Source organism: Notothenia coriiceps, unplaced genomic scaffold (assembly GCF_000735185.1).
Source record: "Notothenia coriiceps isolate Sejong01 unplaced genomic scaffold, NC01 NC01_scaffold00001703, whole genome shotgun sequence".
NCBI classification, from domain to species: Eukaryota; Metazoa; Chordata; class Actinopteri; order Perciformes; family Nototheniidae; genus Notothenia; species Notothenia coriiceps.
The window spans coordinates 4,913-25,057 of NW_011334404.1; the positions used below are offsets into that span (position 1 = coordinate 4,913).

At 40.0% G+C, this 20,145-nt stretch overlaps 1 protein-coding gene across 1 annotated transcript; it reads left to right on the plus strand.

Moving 5' to 3' along the window:
- The first annotated feature begins 3,609 nt into the window (after window positions 1-3,609).
- Window positions 3,610-15,206, plus strand: LOC104963443 (UDP-GlcNAc:betaGal beta-1,3-N-acetylglucosaminyltransferase 2). The gene is made up of 2 exons (XM_010792035.1): window positions 3,610-3,758; window positions 11,303-15,206. The coding sequence occupies exon 2, from the start codon at window positions 11,328-11,330 to the stop codon at window positions 12,519-12,521; it is 1,194 nt and encodes a 397-aa protein (XP_010790337.1). The 5' UTR covers window positions 3,610-3,758; window positions 11,303-11,327; the 3' UTR covers window positions 12,522-15,206.
- The last annotated feature ends 4,939 nt before the right edge of the window (window positions 15,207-20,145 follow it).

The window sequence follows — 20,145 nt, forward strand, 5'->3', positions numbered from 1 at the left end:
CTTCTCCTCGTCTCGCGTAGGCCGCTTCGTGTGTTTTTTACCGCTGCAGTCTCAAGGGCAATCTGCCGTTTAGATTAGAGAGGCCTGTTTTATTACAAGGAAATCGACGGTTTATGGCGAAGTCAACGCGGTGAATAACACCTGTCTGTTTTCTCATACACTTGTCTGTTCTTATCAGGTAAGATTACAGAATTGTGATTACCGGGTCTGCTCGGTCAGCTTCCGGATGAGGAGGCATTCGTTCGACCAATTTACAGTAGATAACATTACAAACATTTTTAACAGGGTCCATAATAGTGTAAATAATGTTTGTTTTGGCAGTTATAACTGAATGTTATGTTTTCTACTTTTTTACATCTGGGAAGGCATTTGCCTTCATCAGATGGAAAGTGTCTTCACCAACAACTTAAGTATTTCTTATAGCTATGCAGGACATGCAAGCGAGCTAACACAAACAAGAACAAACAAACAAGTGAAATGAAGAATAAAATTGAAATTGTACAATATAATATTGTGGTGGTTCATCTTATAATTCAGTCTAGAGAATGCACCAGACAGCATCTAAGACCTGCAAAAATCTAAATGTTCTAGGGGGAGGCCCCCCAAACCCTTCGTGCCATTTCGTCCGCGCGCATTTTTCAGGGCAATCTCTATTGGGCTCAGGGCCATCTGTAAATTAGCTTAGATGGCCCACAGGGCCATCTCCCAAAATCCTTAATGTCATGCACTGATTATATTTCAAATATACAGAAAAAACGCTTTTATTTTTAAACACAATTATGAAACAAACTAACTCCTCCAACAGTGACATTTGTCCTACTTTATAATCCCCGAACGTCAACAAGCGCTCCGGTCCCAGCTGTGTGCGTCACTTTTTAGTGTCCCCGTTGTGTTTTGAGCTTCGTGCAGCGTTTTGTATTCACAGTGTTTCGTTTATGCAGCGCTTTTGGTAAATGCTGCACATGTTTCGACAAGTTGGTGAAGATGTTTCTTTGTTTGATATGTTTTGTGACATTTGTGTATTTCTATTTGCATCGTTTTTGAGGCTGCAGCGTGTTTCTCCTAATGGAAAAGTGTACGGTCGTTATAACATGTTTGCACCTATCGTCAAAGCCTGTTCGAAAAGTATCTTTCATCCTCTTTAAAAAAATCCCATCATGATCATTTTAAATATATCTTTCAACGATAATAGGAATAATGATGCCCAAAAATGATCAATCCCTCCAACATCTTAAAGGTCTCCTATTATACTGTTTTTCAGCAATATACAGATCATTGCAGCATTACCCATAATCCCCTCTGTTTCAGCCCTGTTTCCAAAGTGCTGATTCTCTGTCTGTTACTTTAGATGAAAATAAGGAGCCCCTCCCCACGCCCCTCTGAGAGAGAAACTTTGTTCCTGAAACTTTCAGAATGTCTTTACACAGAGGGCGGGGGACACATGTTGATGTAGAAGAGACATGAAGAAGAGGGGACACATGTTGATGTAGAAGAGACATGGAAACGTGGATTTTGCATAATAGGTGACCTTTAATCTCACATCCAGTAGAGTGCCAAATACTAACCGGATGTTTATATTTTGTTTGCAGTCAGGTTTATGGGGTGGGTACACGGCTAATGTTATTTTCCCTTTTTTGGCTTCCTTCCTGTTTGCACACCTGTTTTTATTTGGTCGCAGCAGCTTAGAAAAATGTATGGCTCTCTAAACTACTCCATCAGGGGTGCCAAGTTGAGTTTGCAAAAGGCGTCTAGCTGTGAGGGAATGAGTCCTGTTTTCCCCATGGATATTTAAATGTGAAAAGAAAATGTTAGGTCCCCTTTAAATGACCAATCATGCAAAATGCACTTTGTGATGTCTATTATACACAAAGATGTGTCCCCGGTGTGTCGGGGAACTCACGCAGCGTCAGAAAATAAAACCCTCTTCTTTTCCTCCGTATCCAAATCTCTAAAAACAGGGCTACAGCGGAGCTGATCCAGATTTGCGTCCGATATGACGTAATATCGTAAATGTAGGCTTCACACCCACGGCCCTATCGGAAACGTTGCTATCAGAAACAATGCCCGACTGTTTTGGACGTAATATGGTCGGTGTTTACATTAGCATCGCTAACACTCAGAGCTAACCTGTACTGGAGAGCATGTGTGTGAAGAAGCAGGAAATAAAAAGGAACTCACCTTGTGGTATAACCGGCAAGAGAGAAAGCCTTTGAGCTCCATACTGTTTCAGAGAGAATCCTTGATAATCCATGATATGGCGTTTCTTCACGGCAGTATTTAGTTTAGACAGTAGCTGCCGGGTCCCGCATGAGCACTTTTGAAACCGGAAGTGAAATAGAGGGATATGAGGCATGGCTAGAATGGGTGATCTGTTTGGTATTTTGAGCAAAACACTTCATAGACATGTTTAATATATATCTGAGACCTATGCTATTGCCTAAAAATAGCATGATAGGTGCACTTTAACTTTTAAGACACATTATTGAATTGTAATCAACTCCTACCTGCATATCAGAATCAGGTTTATGACCAAGTAGGGTTATACATAGGAGGAATTTGCTTCGGTGTATAATGCTGCATAATCAAAGAAAGAGAAAAAATGTGTAGAAAAAGACGAATATAGCTAAATTTGTAAAAAAAACATTTACAAGAAATTGGAAATGTACAAAACATTTAAATGCATGCCAAATACACACAATCTGAACAGGACATTCATAACTTTCTTGTCTTCAAACGGGAATATCGGGGTTATCCTTAATCATCATCACGCTCTCTAGAGATATGGGCGTTGTTTTGGACAGAAAGCAGGACGGAGCGGCATGCAGCGGCTTGTCTGCATGAGTCTGAAAGCCCCAAACATAAAGTGCACTAAGCCTTGGGAGGGAAACTGACATGGGAGAGCTCAAATGTCTGTGCACTCAATGAAAATCCCTAAAAACGGCTATTAGAGCGGAAGAACATCTGCAACTCTGTCTGGGTCTTTCATGTTTCATGTTTTCCCCCCAGTAAGAAAGTGTAAACTGTTTAAATGGTATATAAAGTGTATAGGGTTGGTATCTATTTGTGTGTTGAATGATACCTTTGTGCAAAACTAGGGGTATTGATGTCTTGATTCCATCTCTGGAAATTCATTTTTGTTTTAAATCAACCCAACTCCATTTAAGTTTCTGTAGTAACCTGATAACTTTACCGTTATGTAGATGACAAACCCAGTGTCATGCAGTCACTCTGGGGGGTTTAGAAAAACCTGCTTTTCAGGGCCAGATAGTATGTCATGTGAAACTGCGATAACTCAGAACAACAAGCCTGTGAAGCCAGGTCAGTATTTGGGAGGTGGATGTCTAACCAGAACTGAAAAAAAGTGAATCAGCATGAGACATCTCCTGGGTTAGGCTAGTTAAGTTGTAATGGAGAGTGAAACTAGATTGTGATCGGTTACTTAACCATCCGGTCTGTTACTGAAGAGAAAAACAGAGTGGAGACCTGTTAACAAAACATATGAAGCTTTGACTTCTCTGCCAGCCCAAAGTAAATATGTTGCGTAGGCTAACTGTTAGCATTGTCCTTTAGCCATGTTGACACACATTTTTTATCTGGTTTCAGGTTTGAACCTCCCCCTCCCTCCCTTCTCACCGGCCTCCCTCCCTGATCCTCCCTCCCCATTGGCTGCTGTTCTCAAGAGGGCGGGACAAAGAATGGGGTAAGAGCTGAGAGGAGCCAAGACGACACAAGCGGAGGAAACCCCCGAACCTGCACAGGTAAGACCCTCACTCACACCTTCAGAAACACAATGTGACACTCTCACACATGCATAGACGTCACATTATATTTCCAAAAAGCTGTGTAATATGTGTCCTTAAATGTCCTCACACTTAACAATAAGCCCTAAGGTTAACAATGTTTGGCAAGTAGGTTTACACATGCTAGGAATTTGCCTTTGGTGTTTAATGGTGATGTTGTTTAACGGTAGAAGCAGTATGAAAACTATAATAACATTTACAAAGGGTTAGGGACAAAACATTTAAATGTAAAATAAAGTACATATAATTTGATTCAATATGTGTGAAGATGGTTGATTTTGTGTTCAAGAAAACAACACAAATTTCCCTTCTACCATTTGTCTACCATGTCAGAACCCTGAAACCTCTGCTGAAACACACACACACACACACACACACACACACACACACACACACACACAACACACACACACACACACACACACACCCCTTTTTTACCTGCCACAGCCATTGTTTTCTATTTTCTCACACCCATCCCCCACACCTCCCTTCTGTGGACCTTTTATCGGGTGAACACAGTAATGTTCAAACACTGGCTGGCATTGTCTGGTCAATGACTGCCAGATATAATCACAGAGCTGCAGTCTCTGATGATTAATGAAACACAAAATCTGCATCAAAGTCCACCTGGCTCTCTTGCTGTTGCCAGGGTCTAACCTGCACTGTCAATGAATACTAACGATTGTCTGATCTGGATAACATATGTACAAGCAGATTTTTTTTTAAAGATTAGGTTAGCATTTGTAAGAAAAACACCATCACAGTTCAAATTGTGCTCTCTGAGTTTAAGCGTATTTTCCCCTGATTTTTGCTGCTAATTTTTCAGTTCTGACTCATTTTACTAAAAGAGTGCCTCAACCAAAACAAGAAGAATATTCACTTTGAAACACTAAAGAAACGTACTTTACACCATAACAGCTTTTCAGTTCCACGCGTTAATCATTATGATCGATTGTTGTGGAATTGTCAGGAGAACAACATGCTAGATAATGAATTGAAAACATTGGTTTTCTGGTAGAATGAAGCGGCATATTTCCTTTTGTATTAAGTATTTTACATTAAGTTCAGTCCATTGTGAAGGTTGGTATAAGTCAGGAATATATTGTTAAGCATCACACAAGGCCTGCATGACGCATTAGACTGCTATATTCATAATTCAACTAATGATACTGGGTGATCATTCTTGATTAAAATGTTTACTAGTCATTTATATATTAGACTAATTTCATCCTGGCAGGAAATGGGAGTGCTTGAGTAGAATCATGAGGTACTTCACCTAACTACAGTACTAAGGTTCATTTGGTTACTACTGATGCATAGTTTTTGTTTTTGGTGAAAGTTGCAACGAGAAAACCACAGAAACCACAGCAGCATCGAAACAGTTTGCATTTGAATAATGAAGGGAAAGCACGTTGACTTTGTGTGAGGGGGGTTGATTCAGTCAAAGATTAAAAGGCTTTATTTGTTGTATGCACAATGGCTACAGTCCGGATCCTCCCACAATGCAAAATACAATAAACGTATTTGTTTATTTATGTGCAAGCTCTGTTTCATGCTGCTGTAACAAAAGCAAAAACCTAATTTGGGATCAATAAAGAATATCTAATCTAATGTTATCGCAGTACTTTAACTCTCTGTATACTGTAAGTGCAGTATACATATATGGAAATAGGGACTATAGACAGATAAACAAATCAACAGTGTGTCATATTTGAATGGTGACACTTCAGGGGTTTAACAGTCTTATATCTGCTCTGTTTTATGGAATTAAAACTAAAACGAGTCTGCAATAGTTTCCAACACCTTGATCCAAACAGAGATGGCTGCCGTCTTCTCAAACAAAGTACCTCAATCAGTGTTCGATGTATTGTCCGCACTGAGACAGCAGATGTCCAGGCTGATGCAGGTAGGTGTATGTTTAGCGATGCTCGACTGATGCTTAATTAGACGTAGGGAAGCTGTGGTCTTGTCAACATGTTGTTCCTTCTGTACAATTACCCCTCCTACCCACTCATTTCCCAGAAGTCTCCTTGTTTGTACGGGGATGCAGAGGAGAGGGAAGAGTAGCCATCCATTTGGAAAAGAAAGGAGGCTGTCTGTGCTGTTCCTTTTTCCTTTTAGTCATACATATAACCCCGATAGACCTTCAGGGTGCTGTGGGGACCGCTCTGTTTGCATGTAAATGTGAGCAACATTTAAGAGGAGAGGAGGAGAGGGGGAATAATGATAAGGAGGAAAGAGAGCAAACAGGCTCAGCAGTGCAGACCTGTTGCTAGGAGAGAGAGAGAGATACATGATACAGAGGCAGGATGTGAACGTGCAGCGGTGCAGACGAAGATAAACACTCTGAAGCCTGAGTGAATTATACATGTGTTTACCAAAAGCAATTTTCAGTAGAAATGTTAGCATATACACACAGCATGTGAAGCTCTGTAAGCTGTTGAGTTTCTCTTTCTTTATGTTCCTTTTTTAGACTTTTAATTTAGTCACAATCAGAGATTTCCAATGTCAATTAGTTGGTCCGCCGCCAAAGGAACAATAATGAATCATCATCTTTTTGTTTCATGGATTAATCATTTCAGTCATTTTCAAGCAAAAACGACCAATATTCTTCTTGTTGTTTTTATATATGCATGATAGTATATATTTCTATATGGCTCCCTTAAAGGTGGGGTAGGTAAGTTTGAGAAACCGGCTCGAGATACACTTTTTGTTATATTCCATGGAATGCTCTTAACATCCCGATAGCAATGAATATCTGAAGTGCTTTGACAAAAAATCTATAAATAAATGTCATCTGTGGAAGCCGTGGCGCTGTAAAAAGCGCGACCAATCATCTGAGCCGGCCCGGCTAAAGTAACTGGATGGCCTACCTGCCTGTCAGCCTTCCATCTGTGCACAAATTTATCTCGTGCCCTCATTGGTCATGTTCGTGTGTGTTGGAGGAGGGGCTCTGTCAGGAAGTGGCAGATTTTTTCCGGCTGTGTATTTTCAAATTCTAGCGCACTCGAGCTGCTTTCTCCAAAATTACCTACCCCACCTTTAAGGCTCCTGGAGGTTTGAAATACTGTTCTTTATTCACTACTTTTTAATACATACTCGACTAACTACTAATCGTCATGTTATATAGTCTTACATCAAACTGAAATATCCCAGTATTGGATGGATTGCAGTACACTGATGTTTTTAATGATCCTGACTTTTCCTCTAGCGCCACCATATGGTTGACCTCTGTGATTTTAAGTGAATAGTTCTAACAACTTTTGGATGGATTGTCAGTAAATGATGCTTGATACATTCATTTCCCGACATCAGCTGTACTTTGTATTCATTCAATCAAGATAACATGCTTTAGTAACATGGCAACATCAGTATGTTAGCATTGTGAGCATGTTAGCATTTAGCATCATTCTGCAGGTATCACAGGGTTGCTATCATGACTGCAATCTTTTTCTTTTTTGCTAACAAGGATTTGACTTGGGAAGGGTCAAGAAGTAACAAAATAAATAACAGAAAATGCAATATGTATGACCATAATATCTCCCAGATGCAGAGACATTTTTGTCTTTCATAACTCGCCCTCTGGCATGTTGGCTGACAGTCAGAGCAAAAGCTGCACCTTACCACCATCCATCATATATTTCTATCACCAGTCGGATATCCTTTTTTTGTTTTCTCTGGTTTCAAGATGTTGTTTATACATGACACATGTTCTTTGATATTGATATCCTCACAATTAAACTGTGAAAGTTAAAGTGGACCTATCATGCTATATTTGAATAATATAGTGTAGGACCATACCTATATAAGGCATATTTATACTTTTTATTTTTCAAAATACCAAACAGATCATGCATTTTAGCCATTCCTCATTTCGCTCAATTTAACACTGTCTTTGCATGGGCTGATTCTGTGAGAACAGCACCATCTACAGGCCTGGCATATGTACTACAGCGTCTCCAGCGCTTTCCAACGGCAATGTCCGTGGCTGTCTTCTTCTGATTGGTGGAGTTGGCCCAATAGCCGTAGCGCCACTTCTGTGACGTCACAGAAGTGTTCAAATCTGGATCAGTCTGTATCAGATCCGTTGCAGCCCCTTTTTAAGAGATTTGGGTATGGAGGAAAATAGAGAGGGTTGTGTTTTCTGACACTTGGTGAGTTCCCTGGAACACCGGGGACACATATTCATGTAGAAAAGACGTACAAAAGTGCATTTTGCATGATAGGTCCCCTTTAAAGTAGGCCGTTGTGGTCATGTAGTGATCATGAGATAAGATAAGGTAGAACTTTATTGATCCCAATCTGGGCCATGTTTGTGTTGCAGCAGCATCAAAAGACATGGCATTGTACAATAACAATTAAAAGACAAGAAATAAACAAGAAAATATACATGTTGAATTTCCAAATGAACAACACCAAGATATAAAGCAAGGTATTGTATATACATAAGTATGTGACTGATGGAATATTGAATATTAAACTGAATATATAAGTGTGATTTTATTCCAAGAGAATAATGTAGTCTGTTTGGTGGAATTGTTGCGTGTCTTTACTCCTCCCTCCGATTTGTTTCCTGCCCGTGCTCTTCTGACAGCTATCAGTTTGTTTTAATAATCGTGGCTCGTTTAACGTCTGGTTGCTGGCCTAGAAAGGTTATTACCGAGAGAATTTCAATGATGTTGTCTATCAATGACTGAATGAGATCCCTACGAGTGGCTTCTGCAAATGTAGTCTAGGTGGAAGCATGAACAAGAGGAAAGAAACGTGGAATGGGAGGCTCAGAAAATAAAGGAAATGAGAATACAGACATTTTTAGTAAGAGGAGAAAAGAATGTATTCGGTGGATGTGTGCGCCTGCCAAGCAGAAACCTGAGGCAGACCCCCACCTCCTGAAAGGCTGTATTGTTTGTCCGGACCCTCTGCTCACATGCTGTCCTCATTTCTTTCTTTTTTTGTCCACTTGACTCGGCCAAAAAGGGGAAACCAAGGTGACAATACATCCTCAGATGACATTGGAACTGTCTACCAACCATTTTATTAAGTAAACATGGTACATCCTTAAACAAAAGACACATGGCAGTTTTCAACGGTTGTAATGCAAATGACTTAACATCAGTATAGGTTACATTATAACTTTTATTATGGCAGATAATTATACTAATTGTTTTAGTGTATTTAGTTTGGAATCTAGCTTGACCTCCCAGTTCATCTTTAATGGTTGTGATAACTGTCTGTCCGTGCACATGTCCTACTTCAGGGGTTCCCAACCTTTTTTCCCAAGAGCCCCCCAAATGACTCCTGTTGGAAGTTGGATTCATTCATTTGGATTCCCGCTGTATGAAGAAATTAAAGGACGGCGCGGAAGTGGAAACAATTCACAAAGGGATTAAACTGTTTAAAACACATGCTCAAAGTAAGCCGGAGTTTGCCGATGTGTTTGGGTGGATTCAAAAGTCGAAAATAATCTACAAAATGCAGGAGACCAATCTGATCGGAGCAACTGACAAATAATCCAACTGAAACCGGCATGGACAATGACTATGTTTTTAAAAATGCGCTTATCCAGAAAAGCATTAAACACTTCTGTCTTTTTATGTCTTTAACAGCTACTAACTCGAATTTTTATTAAAACTAATTAAACAATTATTTTTTATATTTTATCGTAATGTAGAGACAAGGCTTTTAGTGACAATCATGTATTGCATTACAATTATATGTAAAAAGTAAAAAAAAAAAAAAAAAAGTCTAAATATGATATTTGGCCTCAAATCATCTGAGGCCTGGCGCCCCCCCTGCGGCCCCCCCCCAAGGGGAGCGCGCCCCCCAGGTTGGGAACCACTGTCCTACTGGATAACTGGACTCTTGTTGGTTTGGATGGGAGTTTAAAGAATAAACCCAGCCCTCAATACTATATTTACAATAAATAAAGATGTTTATTCCGATTGGTCTAAAGTTTTGAAATCTTGAACAGATGTACTTTTGAAAGTGATAAATAAAAGGTTTAAATTGTGTTTATTGAATGTCTTCCATATTACATATTTTTGCAACACTTCATGGGGCTTCTTGTAGTTTCTGAGATGCAGCCATTTTCTTATCACTCTATATTTAGTCTTTGGGAGCATGGGTGTTCTTTCTGAAATACTATTAAATATATTGAAAACTGAAGTCATGCGTGTCCCACAACTAGATATAGTATAATGAGGAAAAGTCCCCTTTTCTACCAGACGTTTTAACGGATTTATTGTTATTTGTATATATTTGTATGGTGTGTGTTTGGCAAAGGGTTAGGAGAAAACTCCCACAAAATGGAAATCTAAATTTCACTTGGGAGCACAAATTGTTACACAGTGTGTTTTAATTGGTTAATTTGACCAAAAGCAACAAGTTAGTGGGATTGTATTGCAGAAATACTGGACAGAATATTTGTGATCTAACTCGTGGTTAACAGGTTAAACCCCAACCATCACCTGTCTGACGTGTATTTGAGACAAACTCGCTCCTGTTAATATGATATTTAGTCTCTTCCTTAGTTTCCCCTCAGCGTTTTTTAATCGATGTGTCTGCATCCTCATGACTCTGTGTCACAGTGGTCTTGTGGTTAAAACACATTTTCCCTACTTCCGTTCTCAAAGACATAAGTGAGGAAACTGCACACTTCCACATCGCTCCAGCCCTGACTGAGTGACCATACAAACAGAGACTTTCCCTGAAATGGAAAGCACATGATCATTACCCTAAACATCGATTTTCCCTTCAGGGATTCCTGTCAAGTCTGACCAAGCTCCTAAAAGGCGTGGATGCATGAAATATCTTCTACAAACAGGTCTTCACTGATAGTTCATGTGACACAGCGCTGTGACTGTACACCCATTGGTTAAAAGGAAGTCATTAAATGGACTTATGGTTGATGCTGTGAAGAAAAGTCTTCATGCAAACTCTGCATTGTAAATCTTAGGAGAGACAGGTCACTTTATTGTTACCTCTTGTAAAACAGTCGTCCTCTACTTGCCATGACTCCGTGCATGTGACAATTATTCAAATGATTTGATTTGTTTGCTTATTCAGGTCAGCAGCTGCTTTCCATGCATTTGCACTGTCAACCTGCTGTTGTGTTTGTGGACAGTACGTTAATACCGTGTGTATTCTGAAGTGTTTGTCTTTTTTTATTGTTATTTTTTTCAAAAATCTAATCTGGTGCATATGTTATTTCTAAGAAGCGCAATACAACCAGTAACCAAACTGTTTAATTTAAGGACCAACACAGACAGACAGAAAGCAGCTCCCCGCATGGCATGTTATAAAAAAGCATTTGAAACTTGTATGTATAACCACACAAACTTTAAATACAACTTCTACGCAGTAAAGAGTCCATTTTGTCCACGAGAAACCAAACACAAGTCCTTCCAGGTTATGAATCCACTTTGATACGGTTTAATGCAGCGAGCTATAGGGACCCAAAGTATTTTCCTTCTCCTCATCTTCTTCATCTTTCTGTGTCTCAGGTGGTGACGGCTGCAGGACTCTGTCATGGCGCTGCTGTGGAGGAGGTTGAAGCTTCTGGTGACGGTGATGATGGTCAACCTCTTCATCTTCATCATCATCTCCCGACAGAGCAACCAGGACAAAAACGACCGCAACAAAGTCCAAATCCCCTCCAAACCCTTCTGGAGCAAACTGGCTCCCAGCGTTGCGTACTGGAACCGGCAGCAGCAGGTCCTGGACCTCCAGAACAACCCGGTCCTGGTGGCCAACTACAGCCTCGCCGACACACCTGAGTGGTTAAATGAGACCGGGTTGATCTCCGACCCCTGCCAGCCTAACGTCAGGGTGACCACGCAGGTGAAGGACTACAACTCCCTGCCGGGGCGCTTCAAGGACTTCCTGCTCTACATGCACTGCCGCTCCTACCCTCTGATGGTGGACCAGCCGGCCGTCTGTAAGAAGCCGCCCTTCCTGCTGCTGGCCGTCAAGTCCTTAGCGCCACACTTCGACCGCCGACAGGCCATCCGTCAGTCCTGGGGCCGGGCCGGGCTGATAGCCAATCAGACGGTGGTGACCATCTTCCTCCTGGGTAACGCCACAGCGGGGGACCACCACCCGGACCTCTCCGAGATGCTGCGCTACGAGAGCACCCGCCACAAAGACATCATCCAGTGGGATTACAGGGACTCCTTCTTCAACCTGACCGTCAAAGAGGTGCTGTTCCTGGAGTGGATCCAGAGGCGCTGCCCCGGGGCCAAGTTCATCTTCAAAGGAGACGACGACGTCTTCGTCAACACTTTCCGCATCCTGGACTTCCTCAAGGGCCTCTCGGAGCCCAAAGCCAGGGACCTGTTTGTGGGCGACGTGATCACAAACGCTGGGCCGCACCGGGACAAGAAGGTGAAATACTTTATCCCGGAGAGCATGTATGTGGGGATGTATCCTCCGTACGCCGGAGGGGGGGGGTACCTGTACTCCGGGGACATCGCTGCTCGCTTACACAACGCCTCGCAGCACGTGGCGCTGTACCCGATAGACGACGTCTACACGGGGATGTGTCTTAGGAAACTTGGGTTGGCCCCCGAGAAGCACAAAGGCTTCAGGACCTTTAACATAGAGGAGAAGTACCGCTCGAACCCTTGCGCCTACAAGAGCTTAATGCTGGTTCACCCCCGGACCCCGCAGGAGATGATCCAGATCTGGGCCTGGCTCAGCAGCCCCGACCTCAACTGCCAGTGATGATACTAAAAAGACATTTTGAGGATGGTTCAAAGACAATTATTTTATTTTGAACAGGGTCGCGACTTAAGATTTGGCAGCTTTAAGTTCAGAAGTTATTAAAATGGTCACACGGTTAAAAGTCGATGCCTCTAGAGAAGAGGAAAGGATGTGATGCCACCAAAGTATTTTGACTCGATGTCAGGCTTACGTATCCCTAACCCTGCTTCACTGTCGAAACAAGCTTCACCAAAAGTGACCGCGGTCTTTCTCTGCTTGCACATATTTATATCGCAACTATTTATATGGCCTTTGTAAAGCTTTAACACTGTGTGTCTGCTCTGCGACGGGCCGTCACACACTGTCCAGTTTTCAGCACTCTCGACTGTATAAACATTTCAAAAGGTAAATAATTAAGTCACGGTTATTGCTGGAGGAGAGTGTGAGGTGAACACGTCCTCGTAACTGTTGCTGGAGGATTAGTTTCTGCTGCTATTCCCATCCACACTCCCTAAAGTATTTACACGTGGATCGCTTCAACTCAAACTAAGTCTGTTAATTTACAAAAACTAGTTTGTTTAACCTTAACTCCATCTTTCAGTTTCGGTAAGCTCCAAACGATTCAGTCTGTATTTGATATACCTGTAACCATTATGTTGAGCTGCGTCTCGTTTCTTTTTAACTGGTAGATAATGTTGCAACAATGAGTCCATAGAGCTTAATACCGGCGTGTTTTGAGGAGTGGATACACGCTTTGCTTTCAGGGAACAGGAATGTGAGTCCGGCTCTGTGAAGCTCAGCAGGTCTGGGCTTGGTTTTGAAATCCAAATGCTGATTAATTCTGCTTCAGGTTCTCATTTTACACAAAAGGACAAAGCTCATATGCACCTAAGTGCTTTTTTCTTCACACTGCTGAGCGTCTGTCTGTGAGGGAAGTGTTGAGTGCTGGTAAATGTTGCTTTAATGTCAGAGAATCCGAGGCTTAACGTCAAGTCTCTGCAACGTTCACTGATCATTTAAAGGCTTCATTTGAAAATGTTACATATCTGTTTTGTTGTCTTCGTGTTGTTGGTGAATGTTCAAAATGGTGGATATTATATTAAGGCTCACTACTGTACAGTCTTTAATAAGAGAAGCGGTGCACATATTTAGCGGCATCTGTTACGTATTTTCAGCTGTATGTGAAACAGAGTCAGTGAGAGGTTTCAGATGCACACTTTTAGATATCTCAGTGAAGGAGATGCTTCTTTCCGTTCTCAGACCCATCAGAGAGATCTGTCACATGAATGTATGTCTGTATACATATTTAAAGCCAATCCTCTGATTTATTTCAGTTCAAAAAGTGGATTTTCTACAGTATTTCTGCTCCAAATGTCCCTAGACCTGACCTATGACCTTCAGTGTGAATCTGGTGGAAACACTTTAGATCGTTGGCCTCTGTTAGAGCGCCCCCTGCTGGTCAGGAGGGTGAACATGTAAGACGATTAGCTTTACACACACTGATCAACTCCATGACCCAAAACTGGAGTGCTAGACCTATTTCATGCGTATAATGTTCAATAATCACATTCATTATGTCTATTTTTGACTCCTCTGTCTCTCCCAATGATCATTTAGAGCAACGTATGTCTCCATTTTTGTGTTATTTCTTTCCTTTATCGTTGTCAAGACATTTGGGTTTGGCTTTACAAGAAGTTAAGACAATCACGTTGAGGTTATTAAAGGTTATTTTTGTAATTATGGTTGTGTTTAATAACTGCTACTCCAGTCCTTACACAACGTAGGATTAAAGAAACACAAAAAGGTAACGTGTGCAAACGAGAGCTAAGAACAGACTGAAGGCTTAAATGACTCTCTTCACACACCAGTAATAGATTACATTGTGCTGCACACAGTTTGCGGCTACTTGAAATGTTTACATGCTTTTAAAAGTAATCATCACTTCATAAATGTTGCTTCTGTCTGATGATTGGCTGTAGAGGTCATTCCTAGAAACGTGTTGTGTTTGTTTCACAGGCTGACGTTCACTTTTTGAATGTTGATATTCAACATGTATCAGTCACTGCGCTTTTCGTTTGGAATGTAGCTTCCCACAGTTTCATTTGAAGGACCTTCTTCCTGTGTATACATACTCAGTGTTTCTCTGGGCTCAGCAGCCAGGATGTCATTTTGTTGAGCTTCTGTAGCTGTTGTTTCAGTATACAAAAACGACATATTACCATCTATGTGCATACAAATGTAACTGAAGCTCCAGGATTGTGGAGGGTGATGTATTACTCAATACGACAGGGAATTGTAAATCAAAAACAAAACTGCAAACTAGGGGGGAAATATCCAACAAAAGAAGAAGTTATCATGCTATAAAGTGTTTTTAATTAGGCAGGATTTATCTCAAGTCCATCCTTTTGAAGGACTTTAGCTAAATCCTTTCTTTAAAAACCATTAACGCATATTTACAAGTGTTCAGAGAACTTGTAATTGAATAAAGCATTTCCGTGTTACACCAGTCCGAGGTGAATACCAAATCTGTGCCTGATGTTTGTTTGTGCTGTAAGTGTAAGATTCATCCACGTTCAGTGTGATCGTTTTTTTTTTTATACCTAGAATGACTTGATTATTTCAATAAAGTTATATTTGCTGTTTCTGTATATACTGTTCTATGCATTTTTATTGTGAACCAAATAAATTATGTGAAGTAAGCGTTAAGACATTTTGTTGTGCAATTACTGTTTTGTTTTTTTTTAATGTATTTTATAATAGTCATATATTTTTCTGAAAACCGTCAGTATTATTTTACATTACAGGGTTAATGGTCATTAAAAACCTGGAAAGGTCATGGAAATTCAAAGTGCTAATTCCAGGCCCTGGAAAAGTTATGGAAAACAATATTTTTCCCAAAGTTTTGGAAAAGTCATGGAAATGTAACTAAAGTTGCATCAAATATAATTTATATTTTAGCTAATCGCCGAAATAGTAATACTATAATGATGATAAATACTGTATCGTATAGTAATGAAACGTAAAATGGCATTTAACTGTCGAGGTGTTTTGCTGGTGAGAGATTTGAGTTGCTTTAGCGTGTAGAAGTAAGCCTACTCTTTGATTTGTTTTAGATAGGCACAACATGTTTCATATGCAGACCTTATCTTCCTGTTCCATGTTCAAATAAACCATTTTCAGTGGTACCGCTGAGAAAGAGTGGTCATGGAAAATTAGGTAAAGGTCATGGAGAAGTCAATGAAAATCATTGGTGAAAAAGTGTATGAACCCTGGTTTTCATATACTCATTTTGAAACCAACAAAAAATATATCCTTCACATCGTTTTGGAGTTATTATTGCAGAAATTATTGAAAACTACATTTCAAATAGCAACACTCTTTTTTTTTAAAGGGACATTTATGCTAATTTGCAAGTCATTTAGCAGCAAATAAACTAGTGAATTTCATCTTTAATTTGGCATGTGTTGCCTTACAACAAAACAATGTCTACTTTTGAAAGACTATCACCCCCTACATGTAAATAGTTTAAGCATAGGAGGATTTTTTCTTCTCTGATTGATTTATTTTGAAGATTTTGAAAGAGGTGAACATGCTCTGTTTTACATCAAAACAAAAATATGCAAAAAAAAATTCTGGCAATGTATAAAACTAGAGATGACTTGAAGATAAGTAGTTAATAAAAACTGCATTAACATCTCAAAATGTTATTTTCTGTCTTGCAGTGAACTCATTTAAACAGCAGAGGGCAGCAGTGTGCTTTAGAACAGACTGCAAAGACTCCGCAGGTACTGATTATGTATATATTGTAAATACAGTATTGTGTTTAGTAGTGTAACTGGAAATTATAAATCAAAATAGCCCTTTCTGAACCAGTTTATCTTTATTTTCGATTTCATTTTGGTAAGTATCTCCTATAATTTGAGTGCTGCAGGTGATCATCACTCCTGACTCACCGCTGCCAGGAAGACAGGATGATAAACTGAGCTTCAGTTCTCGGAAATTGACAAGACACACACACACGCACACACACACACACACACACACACACACACACACACACATACACATACACACACACACACCTGTATGTCCTGGTCTCAGGAGGTTTCACTTACTCATCTGTCATCTAAATGGATGCAATCTCTATCTGACTATCGAAGCAGATCACACATCTAAAACACACGTTCAAACACAGCACATTCATTGTTTAAAGCTTTTCGAGGCTGTTGGAAAGCCTCTGGCATCAACTGCAGATCAAATGAAGAAAAGCAGTTATTCAGGCTGAAAGGAAATAATTAGTAAATGTCCTAAATAAATCCTGTGGCACCAAACAGAAATAAAAGGAGAACAAAAAAGGACATTTTGTATGGCTCTGTGAAACCAAAATAAGTGTGAAATGATATTACCAGTGCACAATTTCATACTCAAAGTAACTGAACTATAGACTCAAGATTCAAAAGCTTTGTTGTCAGATGCTTTATAGATTAAAGAGTAGTTTTAACAGTACAACATACAATATACTCAAGAAATACAATACATTCAAAAAATGGTGAAAGAGAAAAAAATATGCAAGTAAAATGTAGAAATAAGTAAATTAGAAGTAAAATAGAGTTGTTGTTGTTGTTGTTGTTGTTGCTTCATTTGTTGTTCCACCATCCCCTTTTCTGCTTATTTCCTGCAGTGGGATTTATAAAGGATTATCTTATTTTGTACTGTTTGTCACGTTTACTCAAAATGCTTTTAAGCCAACGTTTGACATGTTGGGTTGAAGAAACGTTCCCCTAATGACAAACAGCGTCTCATTCCTGCAAACAAAAACGCTGGAAAGTCTTTCCTTCTTTTTCCGAACTGGAACAGCGAGGAGGAAACAGTGGCTCTCAGTGAGGAGGAGGTCTGCCTGCTGGAGGATGTGAGGTGGAGAGAGTGAGTCACTCGGATCCAAATCGCCACTTTCCAGCTTATTCACCCAAATGCAGGAAATGTCTGTCTGTTCATGTTGAAATGCCACAATATGACAGGTAGTGGTTTTTCAGCCAATAAATACAGTGTTTGAGATTGTTTCTGAGATGTTCTGACCAATGTGTGAATGCAAATGAAAAATAGCGTAACGTGTTTCCATAAATTGTGTTTCCTTGTTCTTCAGGATTATCCAAAGGCCTCACTGTTAGAAGCTTTTTACCGAACAAATACACATTTTGTTCATACTGGAAAAGTTGACTTCCAATATTATGTCTGGTTATATAAACAATCTGTCTGGTTAGTAGCAAACTAAACCGTGTAAACAGAAGTGACAATGACTCAAAATGTAATGCTGTTTTGTTATTACAAGCTGCACACATGGCTACGTGTGACCAACAAGCCTAATCCAATTTTTAAGATGTATTTTTCTTCAGAAAGGTTCATTTCTGTCACTTCTCAGTAACATGTTATTTGATTTTAAGTTGTTTTATATGCTCAGGTACTGGTCAATTTAGAGACAATGCAGCAAATGCATTGATTTAAACAAAGTACATATTAATTTTTACATTACATGTTACTTGTTAGACGTTTTTATCCAAAGCGACTTACATACTCAATACTGTGGGCAATCCCCACAGGAGAAATTTGGGGTGAAGTGTCTCAGGGACACAACGATGGGGTTCGAACCTGGGCAACCCTGATCCCAACACCAACCCACAACCCACTGCACCACACGCCTCGCCTATGTCTGTCACATAGATGACACAGATCGAGAAACAGAGTATTACACGGGGAAAATTGCAAGAAAGATATCAGAAAAAGCATGCAATATTCTAATTAATGCCTTAAAATCAACAGAAATAATAGTGAACATTTTGTTCTACAGCTCCTCGCTCCAGGCCAGTAGGTGGCGTTAATGCATTAAATAGCTGGCTGAAAACTGCGAATTAACCTGAAACAAAAGTGTCTATGGTTTTGCTCCTCTGTGTGGGGTTAATTGTGCGATGATCTGCTAGTAATGCCTTGGCACTACTGAAGGTGTCTCGTTTAAGGTAATTATCTTTTTAAAAGTAGCCTACTATACTGTTTGGTTAACTTATTTTGTTTGTACTGTATGTCATTAGCATTTAAGCTAGGCCTATGCTGGTGTGCGTTGTATCACTGTTAATTCACTGTTCATGTGTAAAATGGGTTAAAAAGTTCAAATATATTTCATAAGTAAGAGTGAATGCTGTAGGCTAAGTTGAGAAAATAGTTGAACAAATATATTTATTACCAAAACTGTCTGATCATTTGGATTGGAAATTCTGTTGTACTTGTGATGACGAAAGACACCTGGCTAATTGCTGCAAAAAGTATGCGCTATTGTCCGATTTTATTTACTATTATGTAAAAGCGATACAGCTGTTAGAACAACTTAAAGCCACACATGTTAACATTAAGATAACAGCTTAAAAATGAGTAAATCTGAGATGTATATTGTTGAAACTGTATTCTCTCAATTAAAACATATTTGTAATGCAATAAGAAACAGTTTGCTCAAGAAACACTGATTCTAGTAGTAAAAATAACGATCCGGCGTAATCTCAAACCCTTGAGACGAACACTTTCTGCTCACAGGAGGGAAAGAAGAAGAGTCATTTACTGAAACCATGGTGTAGAAGCAGTGTCCTGGAGAGGAGGGAGTTATGATGGATGATCCGGCTCCTGGCTTTAATGATCATATAGTTTACAAGCTGTGTCTCACAGGGAGGAAGTTGTGCTCTAATTCTCTGCATCCGTTGGAGGGGGAGAGACATGATGAGGGAAGGGAATGAAAAGGGAGGAAACAGAAGAAGAAATGAAAGGAAGGCTGGGGAGGCAAAAGAGGAATACAGGGAGGAGGAGGAGAGGGAAAGTGAGGAGGGTCTCTGGAGAGTCGTAGCAGAGGCTATCATCAGCCTGACTCTGGTATAAAAGGATATTAAAATGCAAAGATTGCAGTTCCCTGTCGCTGCAGCAGACTTACAATCTGTGTTTGACTCCTCTGCAGCACACAGGAGAGGAACCATTAAATACTGGTGCCTGTCAGAGTGGGTTTGCTATTGAAATAGAAGCTAAAAAAGTGGTGCAGGAATGATCTGAAATAAGGTCTGTGGTTAACACAAGATTTTAAAGTTTTGTTTTACGACATAAAATCAATAAATTCCCCACTGCAAAACATCTGAAGCTTATATGTGTTTTAAAAATGGATGCTAACAAGAAATAGATTGATTCTACTAAACCTCATCCTGCTGAGCATTAGTCACCTTTAGCCATGATGTCGTTTCTTGATAGCCTAACGTTAGCTTTTTTCGGCCATTGCGTTTTCGCTTAAAACATGATAAACCTGGTGCTCATACAGTATGTGGAGATTATCTAGCTGTACAAAATGTTTTAGTGTCATAAACATGTGTTTGCAGAGTCAATTTCCTGCAATAGTCCAATGGAAAAACCCCAAAGGATCTTGTTTTGGGGTAAGCAGAAAGAGGCTAACATTCGAGTCTCCCTACGTTTGTTGGGAGACTCGAATGTTTTGTACACGTCATCAAGGAACAAGGACTCGTTCAACCCGGGAACATGCACTCATGATCCAGGATGTTCTCTAGAGATAAAAAGCAGTTGAAATGTTAAAGACTGTGTGACCTCTGCTGGATGATTCATTACC